We start from the raw sequence: 27740 nt of genomic DNA, 5'->3' as shown, positions 1-27740 counted from the left end.
TTTAACACTATAAAAATTAAAATACTTCTACTACAACAACTATTGTTGATTTTTTTTGGCTGAAAAGCCTCTGCCAGAGTACATTGCCTCTGTGTCCGCGGGGGTGTTCTGGCTTGGGGATCTCCCGCCTCCTCCTCCTCCTTCCGCAACTTCTGCGCTTGCACCTCGTTGCTCTCTGTAGGGTGAGCTTTTTTCATGTTTGTGTAAATTTGTGGTGTTACCACAGTAGCGGAGCACTTTATTACACAAATCACACTTGGCACTGTCCTTTTCTGTTGTTGTCAAAAAAAAGTCCACACCGCGCTTCTTGTTTGGCTCTGCCATTGCTTTAGGTTCCAGCTGCTCTCTCACTCTCCAGTCGCCCTCTCTGCCAGGGAGGGGCTAAAAGTGTGCCTGAGTCACTCAGACAGAGACTCAGAGAGTAGCAGGAGGAGCTGGGCAAGAGAGCTGTGAGCGAAGTATCGATGCCAGGGCAATAGTATCTATCCGATCGAAGTACTTGTTTAGTATCGATATTATCGATGTTTGAATCGAACCGCCCACCCCCCTGAAGCAGCAAGTCATTCTGACTCTGCTCCATTTCCATTGTGTTCCTCACGCGTCTATTCTATTGGTCGCTTTTCAGAAGGTGCAGTCATATAAATAGTGACAGGTAGGCGGCTGTTTCTTGTTGCACGTTTCGTCGCATAGGACGCATATTTCTCCCGACAAAAGACTGCACACATGGATCCTCGCAACACGAACGCGGAGGCTAAGAGGAACCTGCTGAGCCATGCCACGACTCTGAGACTACACACGGGAAATTTAGTCAACAGAACCCGCCTGAAGAAGAAATGTCCATGCTCGCCGGGCGAGGAGGTAATCTTCCCTTTTTAAAAAAAAAAAAATCATCGCTCGATCGACCGAGTGAACGAGGCTAGTGTCCAAGTAGCTAGGGGAGCAGGTGTGTTAAATAACCTGAGAGGGGAAACCGAAAACATGAGTGACGTTGAGAACTATTATGTCAACATTTCCTAAAGAGGAAGGAAAGTGTCGCTCACAACTTGACTGCTAGCCCCATTCATTCACTGTGTTTGTTTTTTTAACTGTTGTACATGTTGGATGACGAATGCGAAGGCTACCAGTTTGATTTGACTACGCTTCTGAAATAATTAATTTGCTCAATAAATATCTAAAAATGTTTACATTTTTCAAATGATCACTTCTACGTGATTACTTGGAAATCACAATGTGTCATCACTCAGCTACTGTTAAAACAGGCCCAAGCTCGTGGGCACCAGGTTGCTGACCCTTGATGTATAGGAAACAGCATTATGAACGAGCTGATGCACTGCGCTATATTACATAACTTAATTAACATTCATTCCTGGAAGTTATTTTGTCATTTGCTTTAACACTATCTGCCCATTTACTCTTACTGGAAAACCTGCATAGCACAAGCCTCTGTCTACCATGATATACATCTTATGGGTTACATCATAACCTACTAGATTATATCATCTGCGTTTGAAACCCTGGCCCTGGCTCAAAACCTAAACTGTAATTTGAAACCAGAACATTAACCATAACTGTTATAGTGCAGGGTTCAACGTTGACCGTGACCATTGATTTATAACCACTCCTTCCACGTGTTGCATTCTTTATGCAGCTGGCCTCCACACTTCCTGGCCCTTTGAGCCATTGAGAAGCGGTTAAAAGTGACTTCACAAATGGTAAATTGGAAGGCACAACATTGGTGGCATTCATCCACTCGCTATACTTTACAATACATGGTGGTACAAGTCAAGTGGAGAAACATGTGGTCCAGATGTTGCATTTGGAGCCGAGTCAACTGTAAAAGTCTCAACTTTACATTTTACAGGCAATATTCTTGGAATCATCAGGTTTATGGCAATTTGCCTAGTGCTATGCATGAAACTAGCGCATGTTTGTGTTTTTTAGCTTCAAGAATGCATTCAGGCTACACTGAGCAGCTGGTTCTCCACAATAGAAGCACCAACTGAGGTGAGATGACCATTTTGAATAATTTCATCAGGGTTGGGGGTAGCTTTTTCATTTCAGGGACCACTTACCATGCTAATTGTATGATGCAATAATTGAGAAATGCATTATGAGCATTTCGGGGGCTTTCTCCCTCCCCGCAGAGTTTTCCTTTAGGATGTGTTAAGTGTCTGCTTAGGGAGGAAGCATACTATTTGAATTGAAGACCAGACCGACTAGCTGTCTGTATTTGCCATATGGGGCGAGGCTCCACACGGTCAGGCGGCAGGATTCCAATAGAACAACTGCGGCGATGGACTTCAAACGATGCCTTTGGGCATCCTGAAAAGAAGCTGTCATGGCCAATGTTCATGCAATACTGGATAGCCGTCTGAGGCGCCATTCCAAAAGTCTCGTCTGTCTGTTGGCATGAATTGTGTTGGGCGTGTTCAGAATTTACCACTCACATTTTCAGACTCGTGTTAGATGGAAACAGGGGCAGGGTGGCCATCGGAAATTTGGGGAAAATGTGTGAATTTTCCTGAACGGCGGTTGTATTTCCAGGCCGGTCCTGGCTATCATGGCCGCCAGCAGCTGTGTTTTTCTTTACCTGGAACTGGCGCCTCAGTCAAGGTGGAGGTATTAGCACGGAATATAGATGGCATTAGTGTTGGGAAAACTTTTGAAATGATCTTGTCAGGGGTGTGTAGACTTTTTCTAACCAGAAAAATAATAGCTCTCGTTCACAGGTGAACCTCTGTACATTTCATGTCAGAGTAACCCTGCACAGCTTCTGTTGGCTCTTGAAACAACACAGCAATGCAACCTGAAACCCAAATGAACTCATTAACATTGAAAGGTGGTCGGAGGGGCGGGGGGGGGGGGTGTATCTGTTCAGAATACCCGAGAGGGTCAAGAGTCACTCACCCAGCTGAAGTGCCTGAAGGAAGCCAACATTTTTTACTCCTTTTTGTAGGATTTACCTGACACATTGGACTGTAACATCCCCCAGGCCACAGATGCTGTCATACCTGAGGAGAGGGAGGAGCTTAAGGTGTCAGGTTCGTACCTTCATCAATCTTCTGATTTACTGCACGGCTTATGTTCAGCTTGAAAACGGTTTTGTCTCTAATTATCTTAAAACATCTTCAATCGGATTTTGCCCGATTCAAAACCACATTTCCTTTGAGAATGTCATAAACTTGAGTGGCAGCTTAGCTAATTGCTTCCGCATGCGGACATGAAGCGCTTGTAACGGTCAGAGAAGTTTGCAACATCAGAATTGGTGGCTCTGTTTTGGCAGCCAAGCTGTTCCTCTTCGAGTCGGGTCAATCGTCCATCAGAGATGCAGTGGAGATGGGTAAGGAGGAGCGTTTATCAATGAATGCAATGTTTAAAATGACAGCGTTACTCACTGACTATCTTTTCTCTCCAGCCTGCCAGACGCTGGCCGTGTCCCAGCTGGACTCGGTTATCATAGCACCGCAAACAATCCTGGGTGGCGACGTCCAAACGTTGGCCCCCCTTCAGCCGGCGTGGGAGGAGCTGGAGGCGCTCGTCCGCAGCCAGAGGATCGCCGCCATCGGCACCTCCGACCTGGACAAGGACCTGCTGGAACAGCTCTACACCTGGGCTCAGGTCTGTTTGCAAATGGGACGGACAAAACGCCATTTTCCAGATGACCCCTTTAAATGTGAATGCAGTTTATCATTGGTGAATGTAACTAAAGTGAGTGTGACTCGTTATTATCCAGATCAAGCCCAGCAGCAACCAAGTGAACCTGGCGTCCTGCTGCGTGATGCCCCCTGAGCTGACTGCCTTCGCCAAAGAGTTTGACATCCAGTTGCTCACACACAACGATCCCACGGGTGAACATCGCTTTCCTTGTTTTAAAAAAAAAAAAAAAAAATCAGCAGATCCAGAGTTCACTCTCACATGTTTGAAATAAAAGCACTTGGGGGCGGGCAAAGGTGGCTAGCATCTTATTATAGCCAAAACATTCCACAAAAGGTAACCTACAAACGCATGTCTCTTTGGTCAAAACTGTTGAAACAAACTGGTCAAAACCCGATATTTGAACACTCACCAAATTGCCATGAAGTTTCCATTGTGATCTGGATAACAACAATACATTTAGAAGACCCTTCAACATGGTATAATATAAAATAGAACATTCACAGTGCTTCAAATGTTCCACTTATGTTACAGCCATCAAGGTAAAAAAGATTACATTTTTTTCATCTCCAAATTCTTCACGCAACACCCCATAATGACAACGTGAGTTTTTTTTGACAATCCTGTCTCAAACGTCGACAGCTAATTCCTCTGACTTCATGCTTGGTCTGTGCTCTAACATGCTCTGTCAACTGTGGAATTTTATGGGACAGCTGGCAAAAATGATGGAATTACCACATTTTTTTATTTTTTATTTTATTTAGTTTAATTTGGGAGAAAAAAGGCAAATCACAGATGTTCCACAAACTTTTTTTTTTTTTTTCAAAATGTCACCCTTCTTGACTTGAAAAAAAAACAAACAAGAGAGGACGTTGTTGTAGTCAGTCACATTTTTTTTTGGGCGAGCAAGTAAAGGGGAACATTTGGAATTGCATAATTCTGAGGAAAAAAACTTGTGGAATTCCATGCATCTTTTCAGGGGTTATATAAACAGGTGTGTGCCTATCCAAGTCATGTCCCATCAACTGAATTCAGAACATGTGGACTCAATTAAGCTGTAGAAGTATCTGAGGATGATCACTGGAAACTTGAGCTAAGAATTTTGAGGGGGGAAAAAAAAAGAATTGGTTCCATAACGTGGAAAAGTTGAAGTGCTGTTAATACCATTCAGATGCACCGGATGACTTGTTTTCAATGACATTGACTAGTCCAGTCTTCCCCACTCTTCATTGAACCACCCAAGACGCATTGTTTACCTGATACAAATCTCTTTGCACACTACCCAACAAAGATGTCACAAGAAGTATGTACAGTATCCGGAAATAATCATCTTGACTCTCTTTACTCGCAAACGTAGTGTGAAATCTGTGCCTGTTTAGTAGAAGACGATACTCTGTATGTGTTCTGTTTTGCAAACGATGAATCGAGGCAAACTGGGCTTTTTTTTTTTTTTTAAACGTGTTGAAGACGTTTCACTGTTCATTCAAAAGCCTTCTTCAGTTACAAAATTTGAAGTGTGAAATCTCCCCAACTCATTCACTGCCAGACATTTTCAGACCCTCTTTACCGTAACGTTTGAAAAAAAATAGGGAAAAAATATAAATAAATTCCTGTGATTTAATGGCTGGACTGTGAAAAGACATAAAATGTTTTTAGCAGTGAATGAGATAATTATACCTCTGTTGGGTGTTGTCAGAACCTGAATTAGGAAATTCTTCACCTAAAATCTTAAAATAGTTTAGGAGTAAACAATTTGTCGGAAACACTGTATCTCACAAAGGTGACTACGCCCTTCAATTTTGGGGTGGACAAAACTGAACAAATGACACTTTGTTACAATCTAAAGTAGTCAGTGTACAGTTTGTACAACAGCATACCTTTACTGTCCCCACAAAATAACAACACACAGCAATGTCTAAACCGCTGGCAACAAAAGTGAGTACTCTCCTAAGTGAAAATATCCATATTGAGCCTAATTTACCATTTTTTTTTTTTTTTTTTTTTTTCCCCTCCCCGCTCTCATGTGACTCATTCGTGTTACAAGGTCTCAGGTGTGAATGGGGAGCAGGTATGGTAAATTTGCATGTTATCGCTCTCACACCCTAATTTCCATGCAGAGTTGATATCGGCGACCACCTTCCGGGAGGCAATGCAGGAGGGAACGCAGCACGTGAGCTCGGCCGACTGGAGGCTGGAGTGGCTCCTGCGCTACTCCATCATCGTCAAGAGCCGCGGCATCATCAAGGCAATGGGCTACCTGTTCAGCGCCAGGAAGGCGGATCTCTAGCGGGGCGCGGGATAAGCAGGGGGTGAAGCCATTTCTCCACATCCCATTCAACACCACATGCAAAGTAACAGCTCTGCAAACATGGAGGCTGCTAATCAACTTGAACTCTGCTCATCATACATTTACTGTCACATACTCTCAGAGTTGTCATGAGGGTTTTCATGTCAGATCAGCACTTTTAGCTGAGTCATTTTGGGGCAAAAAGGGGCACTACTCACAAAAGTGTCGTGATGGTCAACTTTGTGAGTTTTGCCTTTCGGCTACTTGTTAGTAGAAAGAGGTTTTGCAAAACATACTGAAACACTGAACAGTTGTACTGTTGGATATTTACAAGTTTAGCAAAGCTTGAATAAATTCACCTCTAAAGGTGATTACTGGTTAGTGTTTTAGGTTCATCCTAAAATTTCACCCAAAAGCCCAATATCCCTAATATTGTTTGCCTTTTTCCAGTGATACACACTGTAGACATGACCACAGGGTTGGACAAAACATACCTCAAACACCAGCCATCAATGCTAACATGTCATAGGATTTTATGGAGGGGATGCAGCTTTCATATATCAAATGGTCCGGTTGGTGTCATGACGACAGCCTGTACAGCCAATCTTCCTAATGTCAAAGGTAATTTGAGTGACTAATTGTTGCCTTGTGACTTGTAGCTTTACTGGTGGGTCATGTAGTGGTTTCCTGAACCCTCTTCAAATGTGAAGTGCCTCACTGCAGCCGATTATCTCGTCCTTATGCCTGCTCGTACCATCAATCTTTCATTATATTGAGAAAAGTCTGTCAAGAAAACGTTTATTTTTCCTATAATCATTTGTATTTTGTGATGCAGAAATGGCTTATAAAATTCAGATTTTATTCAGTTTTTAGATTTTTTTTCCAGACTAATTTGCATTACTCATTTAAGAAAAATGCACTAACTCAAAACAATTTTATAATTGGGCTGAGTTAGATATTTTTTTGCTCTAACATTTTACTGATTTGTTGCCCTCACTTGTGATTTGTCATGAGATTAAAGTAATATTTTGAGATTAAGTTGAGGCTGTCATTTTTTTTTCTTTTAACAACTAAATATATGGAAATATCTTTTATAAGGCATTTTTATTTATGAGTTAAAACTTTCTTGAACCATCAAATTGCTTGAAAATATCTCTTCTGTACTGGAAACATTACCTGTACTGTCATTTGTTGTCAAAAATTGTCTATTAAAATGTATATAAGAAACATGTTGGTGTTGGTTTCAATTGTTTTAAAGATTGGATGCTTGTGAATACCTTCGAATTTAAATGTGAATAAGTTATTCCATAGAATTTAGATACATTACAATATTAAATCTGATTTAAATGTTTTAAATGAGTACTGAAAGTAATTTAAATGTTATATCTAATTTGAATCTTGAGAAATGTGTATTTAAAATACATTACAATACAATACAATACCATTTTTTTAATTGAGCATTTTAAATTATTAAATGGTTTAACATTTTTGTGAAGCAATGGTTAGGGAAAATTCAATGTAACTGAACTGGCGTCAATTATTCGCGGATATACGCCGCCTCGCCCCCTAACAAATAACGGGGGTCCACTATACTTGAAAAGCATAACCTCGCTCTTCGTTATCGATTACTTATGTCTGGTCTCCCAAGCGGAAGTGACACGTTGATCCAAGATGGTGGCCACCAGAAGAGGAGTGCGCGTGTGCTCTCCAACTAAATCAAATCTCGAACAGGCCTCCGACGTCCAGGTAAACGTGCCTACAACTTTCTCCCAGCAGCGCACGAACATTTTGTTTACGAGCGAACTGTTGTAAGTTTTGGTGTGGTTATCGATCATCTGCTGCGTGTAGCTGTTCCAACTCACGTGGTCAACCGCTGGCATTCGTTTACAAACTTAAATAATTTCTATCGACTTCACGGAAACAAACATTGTCGGATGTTTGGTGCGGACAGAACAAATAATGATGATAATAATAATAATAATAACAATAATAATGTGTGTGTGTGTTTTTTTAAATCGAACATCAACAAAAAGGATCAGCTAACGTATTCAAAATATATGTATCATCAAAGGGAATAAACTCCCACTCTCTGTAATGATAAGTAGCCTCAGTGGTAAATACTCTGCATTGTTTGAAATATTAATTAAGATTTAAACAATAATGGCCAAAATAATAGTGGAAAAAAGCAACAATTAGTGGAAGTTACGGTACAGTGTCATTTAAAATGCTCAATATACTTTATATACCGACAGTATTTATATACTGGTAATAAAGTAGAAACATATTTGTAGTGAAACATGAGGAGGTAAGGATTTAGATTTTTCTATGCTTGTTGATTGGTTTGTGCCCAATCACAACCGCCAACATGCGGACAAAATAGTAATCACTTGATCGGAGTTTAGTCCCCCTTCAAAAAATGTGTTCTTTTGCAGGTTAAGGTAGGAATTACCCTCTAAAGTCAATGTAGCGTTGATGCATTTCCCCCCTATATACTAGTACTACACAAAAGAGTGAGCATTCCCAGCTCTTCAGAAGAATGCAGTTGAATAAAAACAATGCCTGGTAGGCTATGGATGCCGTGAATGGAGATTTACAAATTCAAATCAATATCTTTACTCAATAATCATTAAGTAGTCAGGGCTGCAAAGACTAGCAATATAGTGGTGGCCACTTGTAATTAAAATACTGTCAGAACTGATTTATTTATTTATTGGGACAGTGTTACATACTATACGGGAAGGGATTTAACAAAGTTACGGAGATTATCAGCATCTCAGAATTGCTCTCTTTGTCTAGGTATTATGATAGTGAGGGTTAAAATTCTTCAATAAATCTAAAGTAATAATTTTTGGACCAGTAATTGGATAATATCACGCAATGTTTGGGAATTGCTGATCTTTGAAATGTTGTCAAATGCCTAGCTGTCACTAATGAACACATAATGGCAAACGCATTGAGTTAAGCTACATTAGTGATGTTTTCCTCTCTTGCTTCACAGGCCACTCCATCAACTGGGAGAAGAACCAGGAGTTCAGCCTCACAAGTAGAGAACTCTACTCGGCGTGTCCTGGTGGAAACCAGCAAACGGCTCCGAGAAGGAACCAGCAACCCGCAGACGCCCCTGTTGAAAAGATGCGCCCGAGCCTCCAGACTCCACAGCCCCGAGCAGCCATGCACCCCCGTGGGCTCCACCCACGAAGCAGATGTGTCCGACCTGGAGTCGTGCTGCTCCGTCATGTCCGATACGGAACTGCCCGCGACGAGCGGGGGGGCGGCCCACAAAGCCAGTCAAGAAGAAGCCGAGGTGGAGTCCTGCTCTTCGAAGACCGTCCGCCGCTCGACGAGGAGAGCTCCAAACAAGAAGGTGGAATCCGGTAGCTCTGTTGTCTCTGCCAGTGAACCTCCAGCGACGTGTAGAAGAAGGAATAAAAGACTTGCCGTCACCTTGAATTATGCAGAAGAAGACGCGTCCGACGCGGACTCTTGCTGTTCTTTAGCACCTACGCAGAAAACGGTTAGGACGAGGAGCATGGCGGCACCTGACGTTGATCCTGTCAAGGACGGAGATGATAAGGGGGACTCCTCCTCTTCACTGCTGACCGAATCCCAAAGAGTCACCCGAAGTCCAAGGAAAAGCACCAGACTTTCCGCCAAACCACGACCGGAAGAGTCCGACCTTTCTGAAGCCGAGAGCTTCGCTTCCGATGTCTCGGGAGCTCCGGCTTCTCGGTCCTCGATCCGCAGGAGTGCGAGATCAAGAAACAAGATGTGTCCCATCGTCTCGACCCTGGATGAAACTTCGGAAAGCTCCCCGGCTCCCAGTAGCCGAAGGACAACTAGACAGACCGCGGCCGAGAAGTCTTGTGACTCTGAGGGTTTTGAGTCTGGCTCTGATTACGCCGTCGGCACTCAGCGACAGGTGAAGACCCGATTGTCCGGTATCAAGAGCGCCGAGTCAGACTCTGACCTGGCGGATGGACATTCTGCCCTGGGTAGCCCCTGCAGCAGCCGCGCCGGCTCGGGGAGCGCTCGGCGGCAGCAGCGACCCACGCCGATGGAGGGTCTCTGCGTTGTCCTGGAGACCTCCCCGGAGGGAACTGGAACACACAACTCTGTGCTGGAGAACACGGTGGTCAACGATGACGCGGACTGTACGTTGCTGGAAGAAGAGAAGCAAGCCAGCGTGACGTCAACCGAAGCCGCAGTGAACCAAGTCAGTCCGGCAGATCTGGATGGCGGGGAGGTTCCGGCTGAGGCCGCAGTGGCGGCCGCAGACCAGCAGGGCGAGCTGTCTGCTGAAAAGCAGGAAGAGGATGTCTCAGCAGTGGAAAAGATGGAGGAGGAAAGGTGGCCTTCACCCTCAGGAGCAAGATGTGAGGATGTCCGAGCAGACGATGAGAAGGACGACAACGTGTGCGCGGAGGTGTCATGTGAGGACCAAAGTTTGCGCGGGGTTGTCACGGGAACAAAGGATCAAGAGGAGGACATGGAAGTGGAGCAGGTGACACGTCAGGAAGCAATTGTGGAGAGCAGCAAGGAAAAAGAGGATATTGGTGAGAGGAATCGTGAAGAGATCAAGGCGTCCGTCGATGACCAAGTGACACTCGACGAATCTCCGCCTCAGGACACAAAAGTCACTGAGAAAATGTCCACAAGCAGCCCCGTGGTGAGCAGAGAGAAAGAAGAGGAGGAGGAATTAGAAGAGGAGGACATGGGAGAGACTCAAGGCCCCTCCAGGAAACCCGAGGAGACAGGGGCGACCCTTGTCGAGCAAGTGACACCTACGAAATCGACACTTAAGGACATGAAAGCCACCCAGGAAACAAAAGCAGTCAGCCACTTGGAGAGCGGTGAGGATGAGGATGAAGATGAAGAAGAGGAGGTCTCTGACCAAGAAGAAGAGGACATGGGAGAGACTCAAGGCCCCTCCAGGAAGCCCGAGGAGACAGTGGCGACCGTTATTGAGCAGGCGACATCTCTGAAATCGCCGTCTAAGGACATGAAAGCCACTCAGAAAACAAAATCAGTCAGCCTCTTGGAGAGCAGCGAGGATGAAGAGGAGGAGGAGCAGGAGGAGGAGGAGGTCTCTGACCAAGAAGACGAGGACACAGGAGAGAGACAAGGCCCCTCCAGGAAGCCCGAAAAGGAGGCGGCGGCGGCGGCGGAGTCTGTCGACGGCCTGTTCGTGGTGGACACGCGACCCGGACAGGAAGTGGACGAAGATTACTACACGGAGCGCCTCACACAGAAGGAGGTGGTGGGCGCCAAGAAAGGTGAGGAGGAGGAGGAGGATTTTGTGGATGAGGAGGCCGACGAGGACGAGGACGACTGCGGGGAAGCGGCGCTTCTCTTGTCGAGCAGGAATCCTTTATTGTGAGTAAAACACAAGACGGAGACACTTCATTAGGTACACCGCCAGTCGGCAGGTTGAGATATTTTCATTTTTTCTGTTTTTGTTTGAACTAAAAAAGCTAGCGCAATACGGATTTTACCATACATTGTCATTTATAGCAATGACGTTAAGAAAAAAATCCACCTGTTGCCGAACCTAACTTTTAATTCATATATCTAAATATATTGCTATATTATATAATTGGTATTATATTATGATGTGCAATAGAAAAAACAAGGGTGGGTTACGGAATCAACACAAAAAAAAAATCAAGAAAAGTTTACTTACTACCCAAAAAAAAAAAAGGAAAAATGTGTTGACCAGTGTTATACTTGGAAAACAACAATTAACAATTTTGCCTATTTTCTGACATGTTTGGGACCCAACCAGTAACTGAATCAAAATCATTTTTATTTTCTGCACTGTTAATTTGAAATATGTTCTGTTTTTTATTATAGGGATGGATATTAAAACATGTTTTTCAATCGGAAGTTAACCCCGAAGTTTCCTTTACAATATGTTCTATGCAGCGCCATGAGTCTAAACTTGATATTCTGATTAAAATTGTTTGTGGAATTTATCATCGAAATCCACCTGTTTTTATCCATCTCAGGGGCAGCCATTTTGTCACTTGCAGTTGACAGAAAATGACATCACAGTTTGTCAGGGTCAGGTAACCAATCAACGGCTCAGCTTCAGAAAACGGGTAAGCCGTGATTGGCTGTTACCCGAGCCCTGAGAAACTGTGGTGTCATTTTAAGTCAACAGCAAACAAAATGGCCGCCGCCTGAGATGGCTGAAAACGGGTGGATATTGCTCCATTACTCATTCCACAAACGCACTTGTAAACAGAATGCAAGTGCGGGCGCATACAACATATTATTGCAAAGAAAATCTTTGGGTTGTATCATTTAAATACGATTAATTGCCAAAATAATCAACACAGATTGCTTTATTAAAACAATTGTTAGTTGCAGCCCTACTCTAGTGATTAAAAAATGGAGCCCTTAAGGTACTGTTTTGCCTTTACATGTGGGCAAGGAGAGCAACAGTTGCAAAAAGCAATTTCAGCTGTTTGATGAACAGCGCAAACAGCCAAACACAAAATAAACACCATCTACTGGGCTTCTATAGGCCACAACTCGCACTCACACGCAGTACTTGCAAATGTTTATAGCGGACTCGCTCTTACTACCAACTTGAGCAGGTTTCATCCCTTTTCCCCCGGGCAATGTCAACAACAGGACTCAAAAAGTATCTATCCGGTGTAAATATGTCGATACAACACTTGATTATTTTTCGTTGAGCTTGACTAGGAGCGTGAGGGAAGGAAATGAGCCGTGACGTCGCTCGCCGTTTGTTGCAGGAAAGAGATGTCCAGTCGCATCGACCCGGGCATCAACATGAGACAGCTGGGGGGTTTGTACATCACTTTCGACGGCAGCAAATCAAAGCCGGGCTCCAGCTCGGTGAGCCAGCGCAAGGAGAAGAAGGACCAGGATGAGGTGAACGCTCACGCTGACGTGTTTTCCAGGCCGTGATGAATAATGAGCATCATGAAGGTTCCACCCTGCTGAGGAAGTCAATGATGGGCTGATAGTTTGGTCACGTTGCTTCTTCTTGCCGTGTGAAAAGTTGTTCTTCGTGGTACTAGGGAACTTGGGTCACCTGACACCGCTTATAAAATTTCGACATTTAACTAGATTTATTCATTTGTAGTATTTCTCCCTCATGACACAGATTTGTGTTTTTTTTGGGGTACCTGATTACCTTTATTGTGCACTTGCTAAAGATGCCACAAGATGGCGCCAATGCCCTATCTCAGAAAAGTTCTGTGCCATTGTGGTGCCAAGGGACTATGTTGAAATGGGGCAAGGACCTTCTAACAAATAGGTCAAAAGGAAAAGTAGTGCTTTGGTGCCATACCGTGGTATCTCTAGCAGGGGCGGAGCCATGGTTGGGCCTGGGTGTGCACCGGATTGACAGACTGCCCACCCAATGAGATTCATGAAAAAATATCTAGGCAGTTGTTCATCTTTTTTGGAGTGTGTCAATTATAGGACCATTTTGCCCTGCCACAACATACATAAACAAACAACAACAAACATAAAATGGTCTGATTTTATCTTGATTTTTATCTTTTGATTTAATCTTGCATTTTGATATTATGAATTTACCATCCCTTGTAACAATAGTGGTTTTGTACACAGGTGATGAAGAAGAGCGTGATGGGATCAGACTTTGAGAAGAAGGACACCGTGCCACCGTACACTGAATCCAAAAAAGCCTTGAAACAAAAACGCAGAGTAAGTTGAACTATCTTTTGGAGATGACATTTTACTAAAGTCATACCTAGAAATTGACAGCTGTGTTGGTTGCAGACCTATTTGGAGTTGGTAACGGACACCCACATTAATTTTTCGCCTCTATTTCAGGAGGTAGGGACCGTGCCCTGCCATTAAGGAAAATTTGAGTTATGTCAAAAGATGGTGGCAAAGCACTACATAAAGCTCCTCAACTCTTATCAACAAAGAGAGGAAAAAAAGCAAAACAGATCTTTTTTTTTTCAGCCAATAAATGCAGTATAGGTTTCTTTTAAAAAAAGAATAAAAAATAAAAGTGTATGTAGTAGTCGTTAATGTGTTTTATGGGTATTTAACAACGTACTTACAGTTGCAGTGACTGTGTCACTGTTGACACTTTTCAGCTGTATTGAAAATTTATTAAAGAGTTCTACTTTAATTTCTCAATGCATATAATACACATTACTTGTTGTAACTGCTTCAGTTCACATCTGTGTCACTTATTAGAATTCTGCTTTTAGTTTTAATATATTCCATATTGGAGCATGTTGTCCTTGCACTCCCACATTTTATTTTGTTCTTAAATTAGTATTTAAAAAAGAAAGAAAAAATGTTTAGACCATCAATAGCTGCACTGTAAAGGAAAGGCTGTTCAATTTGGTTGTAGTGTGGTACCCTGACAGACTATTCAATAAGTAATTAAACTCAGTTGTCAATTTTATGACTGCGATTAAAAATGCATTTAATCTTGGTCTAATACATATTCTTCTTTTCATCTCCGGCAGGTGGAGCGAGAGAAGACCACAGGAGATGCTTGGTTCAACATGAAAGCTCCCGAGCTCACCAAGGAGCTGAAGGGAGACCTGAAACTGCTCAAGATGAGAGCCTCAATGGATCCCAAGAGGTTCTACAAGAAGAACGACCGAGACGGCTTCCCCAAGTACTTCCAGGTCAGGGCAAAAAAACAAAAGCACACTGTTGTTACCTGTTTGAAGTGCGTGTTGTGTTTTAAGAGTGTTTCTCTGGTGGAATGCAGGTGGCCACCGTGATGGACAACCCCGTCGACTTCTATCATTCCCGCATTCCCAAGAAACAGAGGAAGAGGACAATGGTGGAGGAGCTGCTGGCTGATGCAGAGTTCAGGAGGTTAGACGATGTTGCTACTCTCTTTCTCAGTGCTTTCTGCTTAGGTGGAAACCCCCCCCCAATTCATGCTTCCACAAACAAAGAGCTAATTACCAAAAGCACAGTGTCAACTTAGTGATTTGGTCACATTAGTTAGAGCTTTTTATTTAATTTTTTTTAATTTTTTTTTTTGTAAAGCGACACCGTGAGCGTTAATATTTTCCCATTGCGTATGACCTGAAAGGAGCCAAGTAGAAGGCAATCACAGACATATACATTGCAGAAGCAGTTCATCAACATGTCGAAAACGTTTAACGTATGTGCTTTGGGCAACAATACAGCATACGTGTAGCAGTCACTTCATGACTGTTGGTACATATTGCACGATATACAGTACTACATGCATCAAACCAAATCTGATCATAATCATGATTGGCACTGTTAAGTGATATGTTTCACTGCAAATCATATCCACAGTAATAAAGCTATTGATTAAATACATGTTTGATACAGCTTATGTACGTAATGAAGTTGCTAGGGAGTGAATACTTCATGAATCAAGCATTTCACACCATGAAAAAATATATATTTAAATGACCAAATATACACTGTAAAAACTGAAATATTACTTAATTTGTTTACTTATGTTTTTTTTTTTTTCCTGTCTCTCAGCAACAACAAGAAGAAGTACCAGAACATTGTGGCAGAGAAAGCAGCTCAGGCATCAGGCAAGCACAAGAAATTCCAGAAGAATAAATTTCACAAGAAATCAGAGAAGGTCACAAAGTGAGTCTGTGTGAGACACAAGAGTCTTGCAAGGAAGGACATGGACACAAAGTAAATTATACAATCACAAACAAGCTGAAACAAATGGGCTTTTATTTTCCATGTGTAGAACTGCACAGCAATTCTTGGCATTTACAAATAAACTGCGACATTATGATTAAACTGCACCAATGTTTGTTTTTGTATACATTTTAAACTAAAAATAATTTAATGTAAACAGTAAAAAAAAATCTTTTACTGTATGATAAGTTGAATAATTGTATTTTTTTCAAAGTATGCATGGGAACAGAAATATGATTAATCAAGTTCAATTGTTCATGTATACGCGCTGCTTCATTTTTCAGTCAAAATGCTACAGGAAGGCTCGTAGTGGTTATTAGATATATACATTTTACATGAAAAATAGCAGGACATTTTAAAATCTACAAAAATCCTGAAATTTTTTTTGTGTATTTTCATAATGTACATCACTTTTATTTCATAAGTATTTTTTATTTTAACCTAAGAAAATTGTTACCATTTAAATCTTGGATCTGTTTTTCTCCATTTCATTGTTTTATGTGCTCTGCGTGAAATAAAAAAAAAAAATTAAAAAAAGGCTCCTTGCATAACTAAAGCTAAAACAATATCGCACCCGTCTTACTAGGGCAATTTGAAAATAAAACATTTAATGGGCAGATTTCTAAGAACACAGCTGATATCACTAATACAGTGGACAATGTTTTACAATAACTGTCGACATGATTGATTTGTTCATCATATGTCAATGATGCCAAGTATTCAGAGTTCTCTGAATTTTACAGGCAATAGGCCAAGAGACACAGAAAAGCATAAAAGTGGATGTTCATGGGAATGTGCATGAATAAAAGCACGCTATGAATTTTGACGTTCAGCTTCTTGTTGGAGAACAGCGAATTGTGCAAAAAGTATTGAAATTGTTGTTGCCTTTGTCTACCATCTTGTGCTCTGATGATCCCTTTAACATCTCACATCTTTACTGCGTTGCTCCTTTTGTTCCAAGATGATTTCACACTAGGCTTCAAAGAAACGAAAAATGTCTCTGTAGGCCTTTGAATGTCACTGTGTAGCATCGTCTTTGTCAAGCGGGGGAGACGACCAAAAAGGCCCAGCAGGTGTTTGAAACATGCCTTCGGTATCAAACAGATTAAATAAATAGCTTGTGTGTGACTCACCACAACAATGTGTGTCAGTGTGTACTTCCAACGCTGACGCGATGGCTATTCTGTTCCTCCACGTTGAGATCAGAATGTCAGTCGATGTCAAAGGGGACTCTGTGTGTCAGAAGTATCTTCTGGACTCTGCTGTGGATCTGCTCCCAGTAGGATGGACTGGGATCATTGCTCTGCAGTCTGGGAAGGCCAAACAATGCATGTCATTTACATTTGAAAGTTCTTCTGTGTGACAAATAAAAAAAAAAAAAAAAAAAAAGGACTACAACAACTAACTTCCGGCCGTATATATTATTTATACATCTGAGATGTTGGAAGTGTTGTAAATTTGAACAAGTCCAAAATATACTGACAATTTTGCTTGTGTCCACTATGTGGCGCTACAGCCCCACGTGAAGCAAAGCAACTGCGAATGCTCCTCAACTTCCTTGGAAACAAAACTAGGGTGTCGTTTGACTGCAAGTTTTTCATTCAACATTGAACACAAACCAAGCCTGTGCGAAGTCGAAACACAACACAACATTACTATCCAATGAGATGCACTAAAAGCTACGTTAAAGATTGTGCCATCTACATAATGCTCGAGTGGTAATTATGATTGGTTGTAGACTACTCTATTATTAACTGCTGCATTGCATTGAAAGTTGTTTTGTTCCCTATATTTAAATTTCAGTCATTTAAAAACTATACATGTAAAATGTTACGAATATTTGTATGATCTATAATAAATTATTCAAGTATTGATTAAATAAAATAAATAATGCTAAATGTACTGTATATGTAGAATGCATTTTACATTCTTTTTTAAACTTCATTGTTTACATCTGTTAACCAATTATCATTTTTTTTCTTTGTTCTCTTTATCCCCCCTTTCCACAAATGTAGTTTATGCCTGTGAAGTACCAATAGTGTCATGTGGGCTCCAGTACAAGTACATTTGTTAAGTAGTTGTATTTTAAGTACAGTATGTTTGCATTTCGTCTTTTGGCGCTGTTTATTTGGAGATATTCAAGCAAAGTGTTAATTTTCAAATTGTGCATCATGTTACAGTGGCATATTATACATGCCCGTGGCATACAGTAAAATGAAATATACATTTTGGTAATAAAACCTCTGTCCCGTTTTGGATGAACACTCGGGCCTACCACGCAACTGCATTTGAATGTCGGTGATTATGGTGGTACGTGGAAAGCAAAGTATTTTTTTAGGTGGCACTTGGTGTAAAAAGTTTGAGAACTACTAGCTTATGCCAAGACTGGTAAAAAAAAGAGAGAAAAAAAAGAAGGCAGATGCCACATGCATTTTTATCTTGTAGCAATTAACCAATGATACAGTAAATTACTCACCCAATTAATTAATTTGAGAAAAACGTAAAAAAAAAAAGATTTAACCAGCTTTAGACAAAAACAGATACATAAAGGCAAGAGTAGAGATACAGTATGCCAGATTCAAGAAAAAAAACAATAAAAAAAAAAAACCACTACCCTGCATGCAGTGAAACATTTCATGTGCAGTCGAAATCAAGTCAGAAAGTCACAAAGGAGAAGCATGAACAGACTGAGATGTTGTAGCTTTAGGTGTCCTCACGCATTGTGTGCACAGATGAAACCTGAGTGAAGTGGAGAGCCATGCCCTTCTCCTGGCTGCTCTAATCTGACGCACTGCAACCCTTGTGGCGTTTTCAATTGCGGCAAAACTATTGTTCATTTCCTGCAATTGACTTGGCGGTGAGATTATCTATCGATTGTAATGTTTGCTTATGAGCTGAGTTCGGGGGCTGTTCCGGGGGGTGTAGGAGGAGACGGCCGCAACCCAACATGGGCGTTGGCCGTGGGATCGACTGGCAGCTGGCGTGATGGATGACAAGGTCTCTCGTGAATGTATTATAGTGAGCGTCAGGTCAAAGTTTTCAAGAGTGAGGCAGCGACACAAATCAATACACTTTTCCTCTTTTGTTTTCCCTCCTCGGAGCCCGGTAATGAACAAACATGACGGGACATCAGCTCCTCTAATTTAGCACATACACACACACACACACACACACACGTATGTACGCGACCACCAGCTCACGGGATTGCCATGTAGCTGTTCTATATCCCATCATTGGGACAACGGGCAGGTGCCTCTATGTCTGTGGAGATCCTACAAGCAAACAGCGAGCGTGTATTTGTTTACACAGACACATTGGGAGGAATTCATTATGGCAAACGCGACAAGAGGAGGATTATGCAGCCACATTCTGCTCAGGCAGCAATGTGAAGAATTTAACAGGGATCTTCGGGCGGAAAGTTTCCGAGTCAAAGGCTGTTGACGAAATGCCTAAGTGGAAATAGATAAAAGAATTTGGGATTGGAATCTGGGCTCTGCCCTTCCTGTGTCAAGGGGATCGGTAATGGGAAAAAGGCGCTACCCAAAAGGTTAAAAGTACACATACAGTACATGTTGTCAGGAGTCTAGTAGAAATGTTTTTTTTCTAGGGTGTTTGAAAAGGCTGGCATATAGAATACTTGCAGAAATGATTTTAAAAATGAGCCTCGAGTAAAACTGGTATTTTGTTTGTTTGCTAAAAAAGAATTAAAATATCATCCAAAATCAATGGAGCATATTATACATGAGTACATGCGAAATGACCTACAACTTTGGAAAAAGGTGTACTTTCATTCCAGTATGTACGGATTACAGAAATGTCTAAGGCTACAATTTTACATCTAATATCATTTTCACCGCTCATCAGTCGTGCTATGTATAAAAGTGGGTTCTTCAGACGGCAAGGAGTATTTTCCAATACTTGCTTCCAATACAGAACCGTTTCGGACGCCATTATTGGGACAAATATAGATAGTCGGGCATTTGACGATCTTGGTCAGGAAGGGGCAAAATCGGGACAAAAATATTGTCTTTTTGAGTGTACTGAGCCAAGATCTGAAAATGTAGTATTGTGAGGGTGTGAAGCACACTTTCACCTTTCCCTGAGGGAGTGCTTGGTAGCGACAGGGCCTCTCCTCTTTGACACAGCAGAGGCGGAGGAGGCTCGTAGAGGACTTTGGCTCAGCTCATCACGTCTCAATGATGGGCCGGGAGACGACCAGGTGCGGTCGGCGCGCATCTGCACGGGTTGAATGAGTTTGAAGTGACAAAAAGCTTTGTTGCCTGAGGGTTTATTTTCACACACATTTGAAGAAGTGAGACATGCAGGGAGAAGCAAATGCAGTTAAACTACCTAAATGATGAATTTAAGAACAGGATTCTTTGCTTGTGATCTTATTGAAGTGAAGTTTGAATATTTCTCAACGTTTGTTCATGTTTTTTTAAAATAGTACTTTTAACTCATTCACTGTATTTATTTGTCTTTTCACAGTCCAGCCATTCAATCACAGGAATTTTTTTTCAAATTTTTTTTTCAAACGTTTGGGTAAAAGAGGGTCTGAAAATGTCTGGCAGTGAATGAGTTAAAAGACTTGTTGTATTCAATAAGATAATGTTGTAGTTAAGACTTACTCTGGGTGCTCTGGGTCTGTAACTGTCAAAGAGAAAGTCTGCAAAGACAAGGACAGCGCTGGACCTTATTTCATACCCCAAAAATTATACGGTTCCAAAAAGACTGTCATGACACTTATTTGCTGACATTTGAAAGTCTTGCGGTTTCATGAGCTCGTGGTTAGTTAAAGCTATTGAAATAAAAGACCATTTGTTCAGGAATTAAGTGTACATTTGTTGATTATGTCTTTTGTTGTCATCATGATTCAGTAGCTCGCTATTTGACATTCACCTTAAGATAATTCTCAATTCGCAAAGACGGTAATTTAAGAAGGTATAGATAATAAGAAACAATAAGAAATTATTATTATAATAAATAAATTATTATAATAAGAAAACCTGCATCATTTTGGTTGGTAGGATTTATTTGTATTTATTTGTACATTTGAATTATTTATTTATTGTGTCTAGATAGGTCTGGTGCTTGAGAAGTGCGCTCCACAAGTTTACATGTCAGTTTCATGAAACATGAAAAGTCATAAAGCCACAGTGTTTACGTTATTGTCGTAATTTGGTTGACACCGCACTTGTTTGGGAGAATTTTGCTAAGTTGTCGTAGTGAGAGCATGCTTAAAAGTCAAAGTGTTGATGAAGTTAACAACTCTAATTGAGCTAGGCAAATAAACTGTCTTTCATATTCATTTGTGGGTCATTTGCCTTGATTTTAGCATAAACCTAACCTATATAACCGAAACATTTATGTATAATAAATTGCTTATTGTAATACAGATGAATTTATTGTTTGTTAAATAATACATGGGAAGAGGACCTTGAAAAAAAAAAATCATCAAATATAAATCGCAATCGTAATACTGAAGGAAGAATATCATAATAAGATTATTTTTCAAAACTGTTCATCCAACTGAAGTTTGCTTAGTGTGGCCTACCGGCGGCGTCATCTGCGAGGCTGACTGCGTGGCAGCAGTGCACGTAACTCTGTGTCGAAGGAGAGTAGGTATCCATCAGATTACAACAAGTTGGAACCTGTCAACACAGGGGAACAGATCATCATCATCACGTTGACACATTTATTCTCGGATGCGTCCGAATAAAGCAACAAGGCTTTTAAGCAAACGCTCACACAGTAGTGCTCTTAAAACAAATGTGCCTCCTGTTGAAGCCACTTCATTAGGTATCTATTTGCTAATTGCAGTTTGACTCTCAATTACCTGGGTTAATTGTCCACAGGGGACTCCCTCAGGAAAAAAGCAGCGCAATGTCAGTGTTATTCCGGGAAATTCCATTCACCACATTGCAGTGCTTAATCTCGATCCTTAAACAGGGATTTTGGACAGCAGCACATCGGGATTAAGAGCGCATGTCAAAGTGAAGAGGCGGGAATAGCGCGAGGAAACGAGGGACTATATATCCCCCGCCGCCTTGGTAAAATCTCTGCCCTTGATATGCAAATCCCCACAGCGGTGATATACGCACACATAAAAATCAAATGTTCACAAATAACTGCACCCTCCTTAACCTAAGCAGCTCTTTAGAATCCCTCAGTGAAACATTGTCAGCGACGTCACAATCCATTAACGGCTCAGGTGAAGAGATTAACATTGCCCTTTTATTATGACGTCCACTTAATCCTCCTGTTATATTAATCATGTTCACATTTGTAGGCTCCCCAAGAGGTAAGAGCTACACTCACTAGCCACAGCACCGTGTGCGCTTGCACACTCGAATGAGATTAAACACACGAGTTTTAAGAAAAAAACAAAAAAATGTTTTCAAAGATATACAACTTAGTTTTGAATTGACATTGTCAGCGAGGTATTCATTCAGTTTATCATAATAATTCACCAAGCAAAAAAACATGAAGGCCATACTTTTTGGATAGCCCCAAAACATTTATCAGCAAGGACCAATTATATTCTAGTGCAGGTCTGGTTAATAATATGCACTCTCAAGTATCTTGAACAAGTGTCTGAATGCTCAAATTGGCCACTTTTTTGTTTCTCCGGCCCCAGAATCAAAACTAAGACGATCGCATCTTTTAATTCATAAAGTCTTACAAAACCATCCGGGCGGGTCAAACAAACAAAGTTTTCTGGAAAACTGGGAAGTCAGCAATTTCCACCCTCTGACGAGGAAAAAAGTCATGGAATTTAAAGTTGAAGACAACTTGAAAATTCAAGGCAAAGTGAGTCTGAGGTAAGAAAAAAAAAATATCGACATCACTCCAAAATGCCGCAAACCAATCTTAAAAGTCAAACAACAATGTCCCTTCGCGCACGCGTACCAGCAACGTCATTCGTGACCCTTTGGTGACCCGGGGCAGGTATAAGAGCCAGTATCACCAGAGGTTCAGCCCCGCTTTTCTTCTCGTGTGCCGTTTGCATACCAATGGCTTCTTTTTAAACACTGTATATTATTTCATGACAGGGAGTGTGCTAGTACCAACCAAGAATGGAGGGAGGCTCTCGGTCTCCTTCCTGAAGCAGTGCGGACCGAGCTGGAGGTGTCTAAGCCTCTGCTCTGCATCCAGGGAGAGCTGGCACATTTTCCGGTGGGTGTACGGCGACAGCGCCCGCGTCGCGGAGGCCACAGTGGGCCGCTGGTAGCCCGGCTCGAGACAAACTCCGTGTTTTGGTGGCTTTTTCTTTGCCTTACAAGAAATATGGCGGCACGGGGGCGGGGACGGGGAGCGTCTGGATGTGCGCCGCCCTGCGGAGTTTGAAGACTTCCTTGCCCAAGTCGAAGATGGCCTCACTCGAACGAGGCCGGTCATCTGCGAGGACAGATTTACAACAGCAAGTCGAACACTTTAAGGCAGGGATGGGCAGTTGAGGGGGGGGGGCACAATTTTGCATCAGCGCTACTGGAAGGGCCACATTCCTACCTAGACGCAGGACAAAACATGCATGACCTGGCTTTGTAGGTGATGTCTGCCATCTAGTGCCTAACACTGTTATTACAGCTTAAAACTGCTCCACGATAGTCAACATGTTTCTTTTCGAAAATTAATCGAGGGCCACTTTGAATGTGGGCCGGTGGGCCAGCAGTTGTTCTTCCCTTTTTAAAAGGGGTCTCGGAGTATCTCAAGGCGAAACACACTATTTGTCTCGGGCAACCCATTAAAACACGAGCTCAAACATCCAGCTTTACAACAACCACTGAATTATCACAACAACTCTAATAGCCTCTAACATCAACCCCCACCAGCCTCCCCCCCTCCTGTAGGTAATGGCATCCTGGGATAAATAAGATTAGATGAAATGTTTATTCTAGTCTAACACAATAAAACAAAGCATTTAGGGGAGCCAAATTGCTATTTTGGGAAATCACATCACACTAAAACTATTTTTAAGAGAAGCTGAACGATGAATGTTTGTACACTGATGCTGCCATTTCATTAAAGCTTGATTTAACTGAATCAAGGCAAATAGGCCGATCCCGTTTCATCTACAGACATGCACTCACCTCTTTCCGCTGCTGGACAGTCTTCCTGTTACCCGTTCAGTGTTTGACTTTGGGTGTGTAGCAACTTGGATTAAGTACTTCATTTGGGATGAAAACAGTCCAACATTATAACCACCCTTTAATCCAAATTTTAATGCTACTTGTTTCTCATGTAATGTAATGTAAGGAAAAGATAAGAAACAGCCAATTGCTGGGCATCTCATATTCACACCTATGGACAATTTCGAGTCTTCAATAAACCTTACATGCAGGTATTTTGAATGTGGGAGGAATCTGTAGAAACCCCATGCAAGGACGGAGAAACCCAACACAGGAAGGCTGGAGCCAAAAATTCAACCCCAAAACCTCAGACCAGTGAGGCAGATGTGCTAACCAGTTGAGTTAGTTTAGTATTGCGTGCCCTGTTTTTCCAAAACGCCACTGACAAATACACAGACGTGTCCGTAAACAATCTCCCTTGGTTTAAGTAGCAGCAGTCAGGTGACTTACAGGCGAGGCGTCGATACAATCACTCTCCTCGATGAACGACGTCACTGCGAACTCCGCGGTGGGAAACGCACCCTGGAGACACAAGACAAGTGACATCTTGAGAGAGGGAGAGAATATGAACGACTACAAAAGAGGCATACACAAAGCCTGGGAGGCCAATTTACGACCGCGGTTGTTCCATCTGGGCCGGGTCTGGAGTGGAACAAATTGCAAAATAGACGGCGGCTCCGGTGATGTTTCAAAAATACGGCTTTATGGAGGGAGACAGTCTAACTCTGATGTAAGTCGCAGACAACCGTGCACGATGGCCACGGTGAGAGAGAGAGAGAGCGGAGCTTGAAGACATTTGAATACGGAAGTCGTCAGGGGGAGTGATTAAGGACGGGTTGGAAAACAGTCATTTGCAATGAAAAGTGGGGCAGCAGTCGTAGATTTCAGCATGGTGTCTCTTGTCACATTATTAGAGGATGATCTATTTAGCTCTAAAAAGTATTGGGACACCTGTAGCCAGTGAAAATGGGAGAAAATGACAAGCTTCTGCTTTGCAGTCGTAACAGAATGTAATCTTCTGGGAAGACTTTGTACAGGACGTTGCAATGTGAACCTTTTCTCTTTCTCCCAGAGGAACATTAGTGAGGTTAAAGACCATCTCTCTCCTACGGTTCATCCCAAAGGTGTCTGATGTCGATCTTCAGCATCAAACTCAGCCAAGCAGGGCTTCATTGACCCGGCTTTCTGTGCACCGGGAACGGACAAAGGGACTTCCAAAACACAAAGTCGATAGCATAGAACGGTCCAAACGTCCAAGATGGGTAATCGAGATTCAACAGGATTGAACTAATCAACCCGATCGATTGATTCATCGATTAAGAGGTTTGTCCGATGACGTTTGGTCTAGAAAATCCCGTGGTTAGCAATTAAAGAAATGTTCTCACGTCCCTTAAAAAAATAGTATCTTAATTAAAGAGGAAGCTGAATTTATGGTAAATTACATTTAAAAAAATACATTTGTAGAAAATACCTGCTGTTGGAAACCTATGATATAGCTTTTGAATGACACACATTCTATTGATATTTTATTGCACTAAACAGTAGTTGTATGATATTTGAGATAGACCATTGATTTTGAAAAATAATGTACTTTCACTCCCCCCCCCTCAATATTTCTATTGCTATTTAATAAATAATTTTTTCAAGGTCCTCTTCCCATGTGTTTTGAACAAACACAAGCAATACATTCATTTGTATTATAATAAACAATATCAGATGTATACATAGGCTGAATGTTTTGGTCTTATACGCTAAACTCAAGGCAAATGAACCATGAATTAACATCAACGACAGTTTATCTACTTATTAGAGTTAACTTACTAAACACTTGGACTTGCAGTCTTTTAAGCGTTCAGCGTAGACAAACTAACAGAGCTGGGCATTTTACTACAAATTGATCCGTCAGCAGCGTGCGTACCCTTCCATCGTCCGTCATTCGCCGTTTTTTCCGGGGGGAAATAGTACCCGTCAATAGGTCTAATGAACCCGTCTAATGATGCTGATCAAGCTGCATTAAAAGGCGGAAAAAAAAAGCTCTCCTGACTGGGTCAGTAGTGCCTGTAATGTGATGAAAACAATCAGTATGCTCAAGTGACTGGGTAGACATATTTTGAATATTTTAAAAGGACTAAATGTAGTGTAGATGCCGGGTAGCCTACATGAAACCTGGAGGCGCTCTCCATCATCAACGCATCTCTCTGCGTGGGTTTTTTAGCGCCGCTCAGACTGGGCCCAGGGTTCAGGAAGTCTCTGCTGTTTTGCGTCATCTTGGCAAGGGTCTTTCTCTCTGACATGGCAAAAAAGTAACATACACATAAACACATGGCTTTTTGCACAGGGGAACATAATGCTCTCAAAAAGCTTACCAGGAGACACCGACTGAATCAGCTGAAAAGATGTTGTGTCAGCTAAGAGAACGAAAAGCACACATATAGGAGCAGTCTGTAGATAGAAGCTAATAGCCCGCATGCTTGCACAGCACAGGATGTAGAACTCAAGAGATGAGGAGGGAAATCTCAAGAGGGCCATTTACCTTTTAGGAGGTCAGCGACTGCAGAGGGGTCAACAGCATCAGCGTAAGTCTGGTGTAGCACATTGCGGCGACAAAGCAAATCAATAAGGTAAACAAGGTTAGACTGACAGCCTCTCCCATCAGATACAGTATATTATTGGATCAGCAGCTTTGTTTATTCACAGTCATCATTCTCACCTTTTCAAAAACCAGCCGCTGGTTAAAGTGTAATGGGAAGCGTGGCGGCAAGCAGGAAGTCTTCCTGCGTTGGCCCATGATGCAAACACATAAGTAGATGTCTCCTGTCTCGGGCAGGCGCACGCCACGACACGTGACCTACACATGTGTTTTTAGTAACATGTAATTTCTCACATATGTACATAATGGTGCAGCTATACATTAAACGCAAGAAGGGGAAAGACCTCCTTTCAACAAAATAATCACCTAAAGGTGTAGCACACTGAGTATCAAGATGTATTTTGGTCGTTAAATTAAAAAAGTCAATGTTGTATATTATTTAGATTCACTTAACACAGTGAAATTATGATTTGATGACTATTTTTATGATTATTTTTAATAACTACAATGACTTGAGCTTAGAACTAACAAAACCCCTAAATTCACCACTTCAAGAAATTATATTACAAGTGTGTATACATGTATTTTGAATACAGAAGAAATTACATGGGCATTTTCCTTCTGATGTTCAAGAAATTTGCAAAAAAAAGAAGAGTTCAACATTTTGAAAGGAACTACAGGACTAAAATGAAAACAATAAACAAAAAAACGTTTCTACGATACAGTGTTCTATTATTTTTTAGACCCCTGCTAATTAGGACGTGTATATATCAGATGACGAGGGCAGCGATTTAAAAAGCTTGGGTAATATTAAAGTGTGGGAGATCCAACGCGTTACAGAATTTAACAGGTCTCACCCAGGTCTCGCGAGATCCTGTTTTTGCTGTACTTCGCATGCGCATAACTCTTTAAAACAGGAAGTGGGATGTCATTAAACGCTGCATTTTTTGTAAAGAAAATATGGCATGTGCCAGTGACATGCGTTGTATTAAGTATTATGCTAAAACATGATTTTACTCGCCAGATTTGCCTGAACTGGTAAATGGACTGCGCTTTATGGTGCCCAAAGCGCTTTACGAAGCCTCACGTTCTCACATGTTAAGCTTGCTACATAACAAAGCGACTTATAATTGTTGAGCTTTGGGAATGGCGCACTTACCTTGTGAATGTCCAACAACACCGTACATTTCCAAGACTTTCCGTGCAGTTTAGAGAATGAGAGTTTCTTCGTGGCCATTTAAGTACACTTTGAAAAACATCGTTGTCATGGCTACCAAACAGCGGAAGTGGAAGTTGTCAAGGGGTCACGTGGCCCATCCGTCTCTGACGTCACGCTTTCGAATACGGTGGCACGCATCGACTGTTTTCTTTTTTTCTTTCTTTTTTTTTTTTTTTATTCAAGCATCAGATGAAA

At 41.8% G+C, this 27740-nt stretch overlaps 3 protein-coding genes across 5 annotated transcripts; 2 read left to right on the top strand and 1 right to left on the bottom strand.

Moving 5' to 3' along the window:
- Nucleotides 1-540: 540 nt before the first annotated feature.
- gclm (glutamate-cysteine ligase, modifier subunit) lies at nucleotides 541-7170 on the top strand. The gene is made up of 7 exons (XM_086048278.1): nucleotides 541-858; nucleotides 1942-2004; nucleotides 2957-3041; nucleotides 3284-3340; nucleotides 3416-3618; nucleotides 3734-3848; nucleotides 5772-7170. Exons 1-7 carry the CDS (start codon nucleotides 724-726, stop codon nucleotides 5939-5941), a joined length of 828 nt encoding a protein of 275 aa, XP_085904404.1. The 5' UTR covers nucleotides 541-723; the 3' UTR covers nucleotides 5942-7170.
- A 399-nt stretch (nucleotides 7171-7569) lies between these two features.
- Nucleotides 7570-15709, top strand: dnttip2 (deoxynucleotidyltransferase, terminal, interacting protein 2). Its single transcript, XM_086047648.1, has 7 exons — nucleotides 7570-7687; nucleotides 8940-11314; nucleotides 12700-12838; nucleotides 13544-13639; nucleotides 14422-14586; nucleotides 14673-14782; nucleotides 15434-15709. The coding sequence occupies exons 1-7, from the start codon at nucleotides 7613-7615 to the stop codon at nucleotides 15549-15551; spliced, it is 3078 nt and encodes a 1025-aa protein (XP_085903774.1). The 5' UTR covers nucleotides 7570-7612; the 3' UTR covers nucleotides 15552-15709.
- On the bottom strand, nucleotides 15624-27618 carry spata6 (spermatogenesis associated 6). 3 transcript variants are annotated; one of them, XR_015089023.1, is made up of 11 exons: nucleotides 27486-27618; nucleotides 26447-26584; nucleotides 26270-26318; nucleotides 26103-26144; nucleotides 25896-26023; nucleotides 24187-24258; nucleotides 22679-23005; nucleotides 21162-21258; nucleotides 20236-20273; nucleotides 19701-19887; nucleotides 15624-16917 (listed from the first exon to the last, which is right to left on the bottom strand). XR_015089023.1 is itself a non-coding variant. In XM_086047649.1 (11 exons), exons 1-11 carry the CDS (start codon nucleotides 27561-27563, stop codon nucleotides 16818-16820), a joined length of 1212 nt encoding a protein of 403 aa, XP_085903775.1. In that variant the 5' UTR covers nucleotides 27564-27618; the 3' UTR covers nucleotides 15624-16817. The 3 variants fall into 3 exon arrangements, 1 of the variants encoding a protein (XP_085903775.1); XM_086047649.1 differs by having other exon boundaries at nucleotides 19701-19843; XR_015089024.1 differs by lacking the exon at nucleotides 20236-20273 and having other exon boundaries at nucleotides 19701-19843.
- Nucleotides 27619-27740: the final 122 nt, after the last annotated feature.

The sequence above is a fragment of the Filicampus tigris genome, chromosome 12, assembly GCF_054856515.1.
Source record: "Filicampus tigris isolate MCC_2025a chromosome 12, RoL_Ftig_1.0, whole genome shotgun sequence".
In the NCBI taxonomy this organism is placed as follows: Eukaryota; Metazoa; Chordata; class Actinopteri; order Syngnathiformes; family Syngnathidae; genus Filicampus; species Filicampus tigris.
This window is presented reverse-complemented; position numbering and strand designations above follow the sequence as displayed.

Excerpts from the sequence above, each read along its gene's own strand:
- dnttip2 (XM_086047648.1), top strand. The coding sequence starts at position 7,613 with ATGGTGGCCACCAGAAGAGGAGTGCGCGTGTGCTCTCCAACTAAATCA. Across the intron at positions 7,688-8,939 it reads AACAGGCCTCCGACGTCCAG|GCCACTCCATCAACTGGGAG; the intron begins GTAAACGTGCCT and ends CTTGCTTCACAG. Across the intron at positions 11,315-12,699 it reads TCGAGCAGGAATCCTTTATT|GAAAGAGATGTCCAGTCGCA; the intron begins GTGAGTAAAACA and ends CGTTTGTTGCAG.
- gclm (XM_086048278.1), top strand. The coding sequence starts at position 724 with ATGGATCCTCGCAACACGAACGCGGAGGCTAAGAGGAACCTGCTGAGC. Across the intron at positions 2,005-2,956 it reads CAATAGAAGCACCAACTGAG|GATTTACCTGACACATTGGA; the intron begins GTGAGATGACCA and ends TCCTTTTTGTAG. Across the intron at positions 3,042-3,283 it reads GGAGGAGCTTAAGGTGTCAG|CCAAGCTGTTCCTCTTCGAG; the intron begins GTTCGTACCTTC and ends CTGTTTTGGCAG.
- spata6 (XM_086047649.1), bottom strand. The coding sequence starts at position 27,563 with ATGGCCACGAAGAAACTCTCATTCTCTAAACTGCACGGAAAGTCTTGG. Across the intron at positions 26,585-27,485 it reads TGTTGTTGGACATTCACAAG|GTCACGTGTCGTGGCGTGCG; the intron begins GTAAGTGCGCCA and ends ACACATGTGTAG. Across the intron at positions 23,006-24,186 it reads ATTGTATCGACGCCTCGCCT|ATGACCGGCCTCGTTCGAGT; the intron begins GTAAGTCACCTG and ends CTGTCCTCGCAG.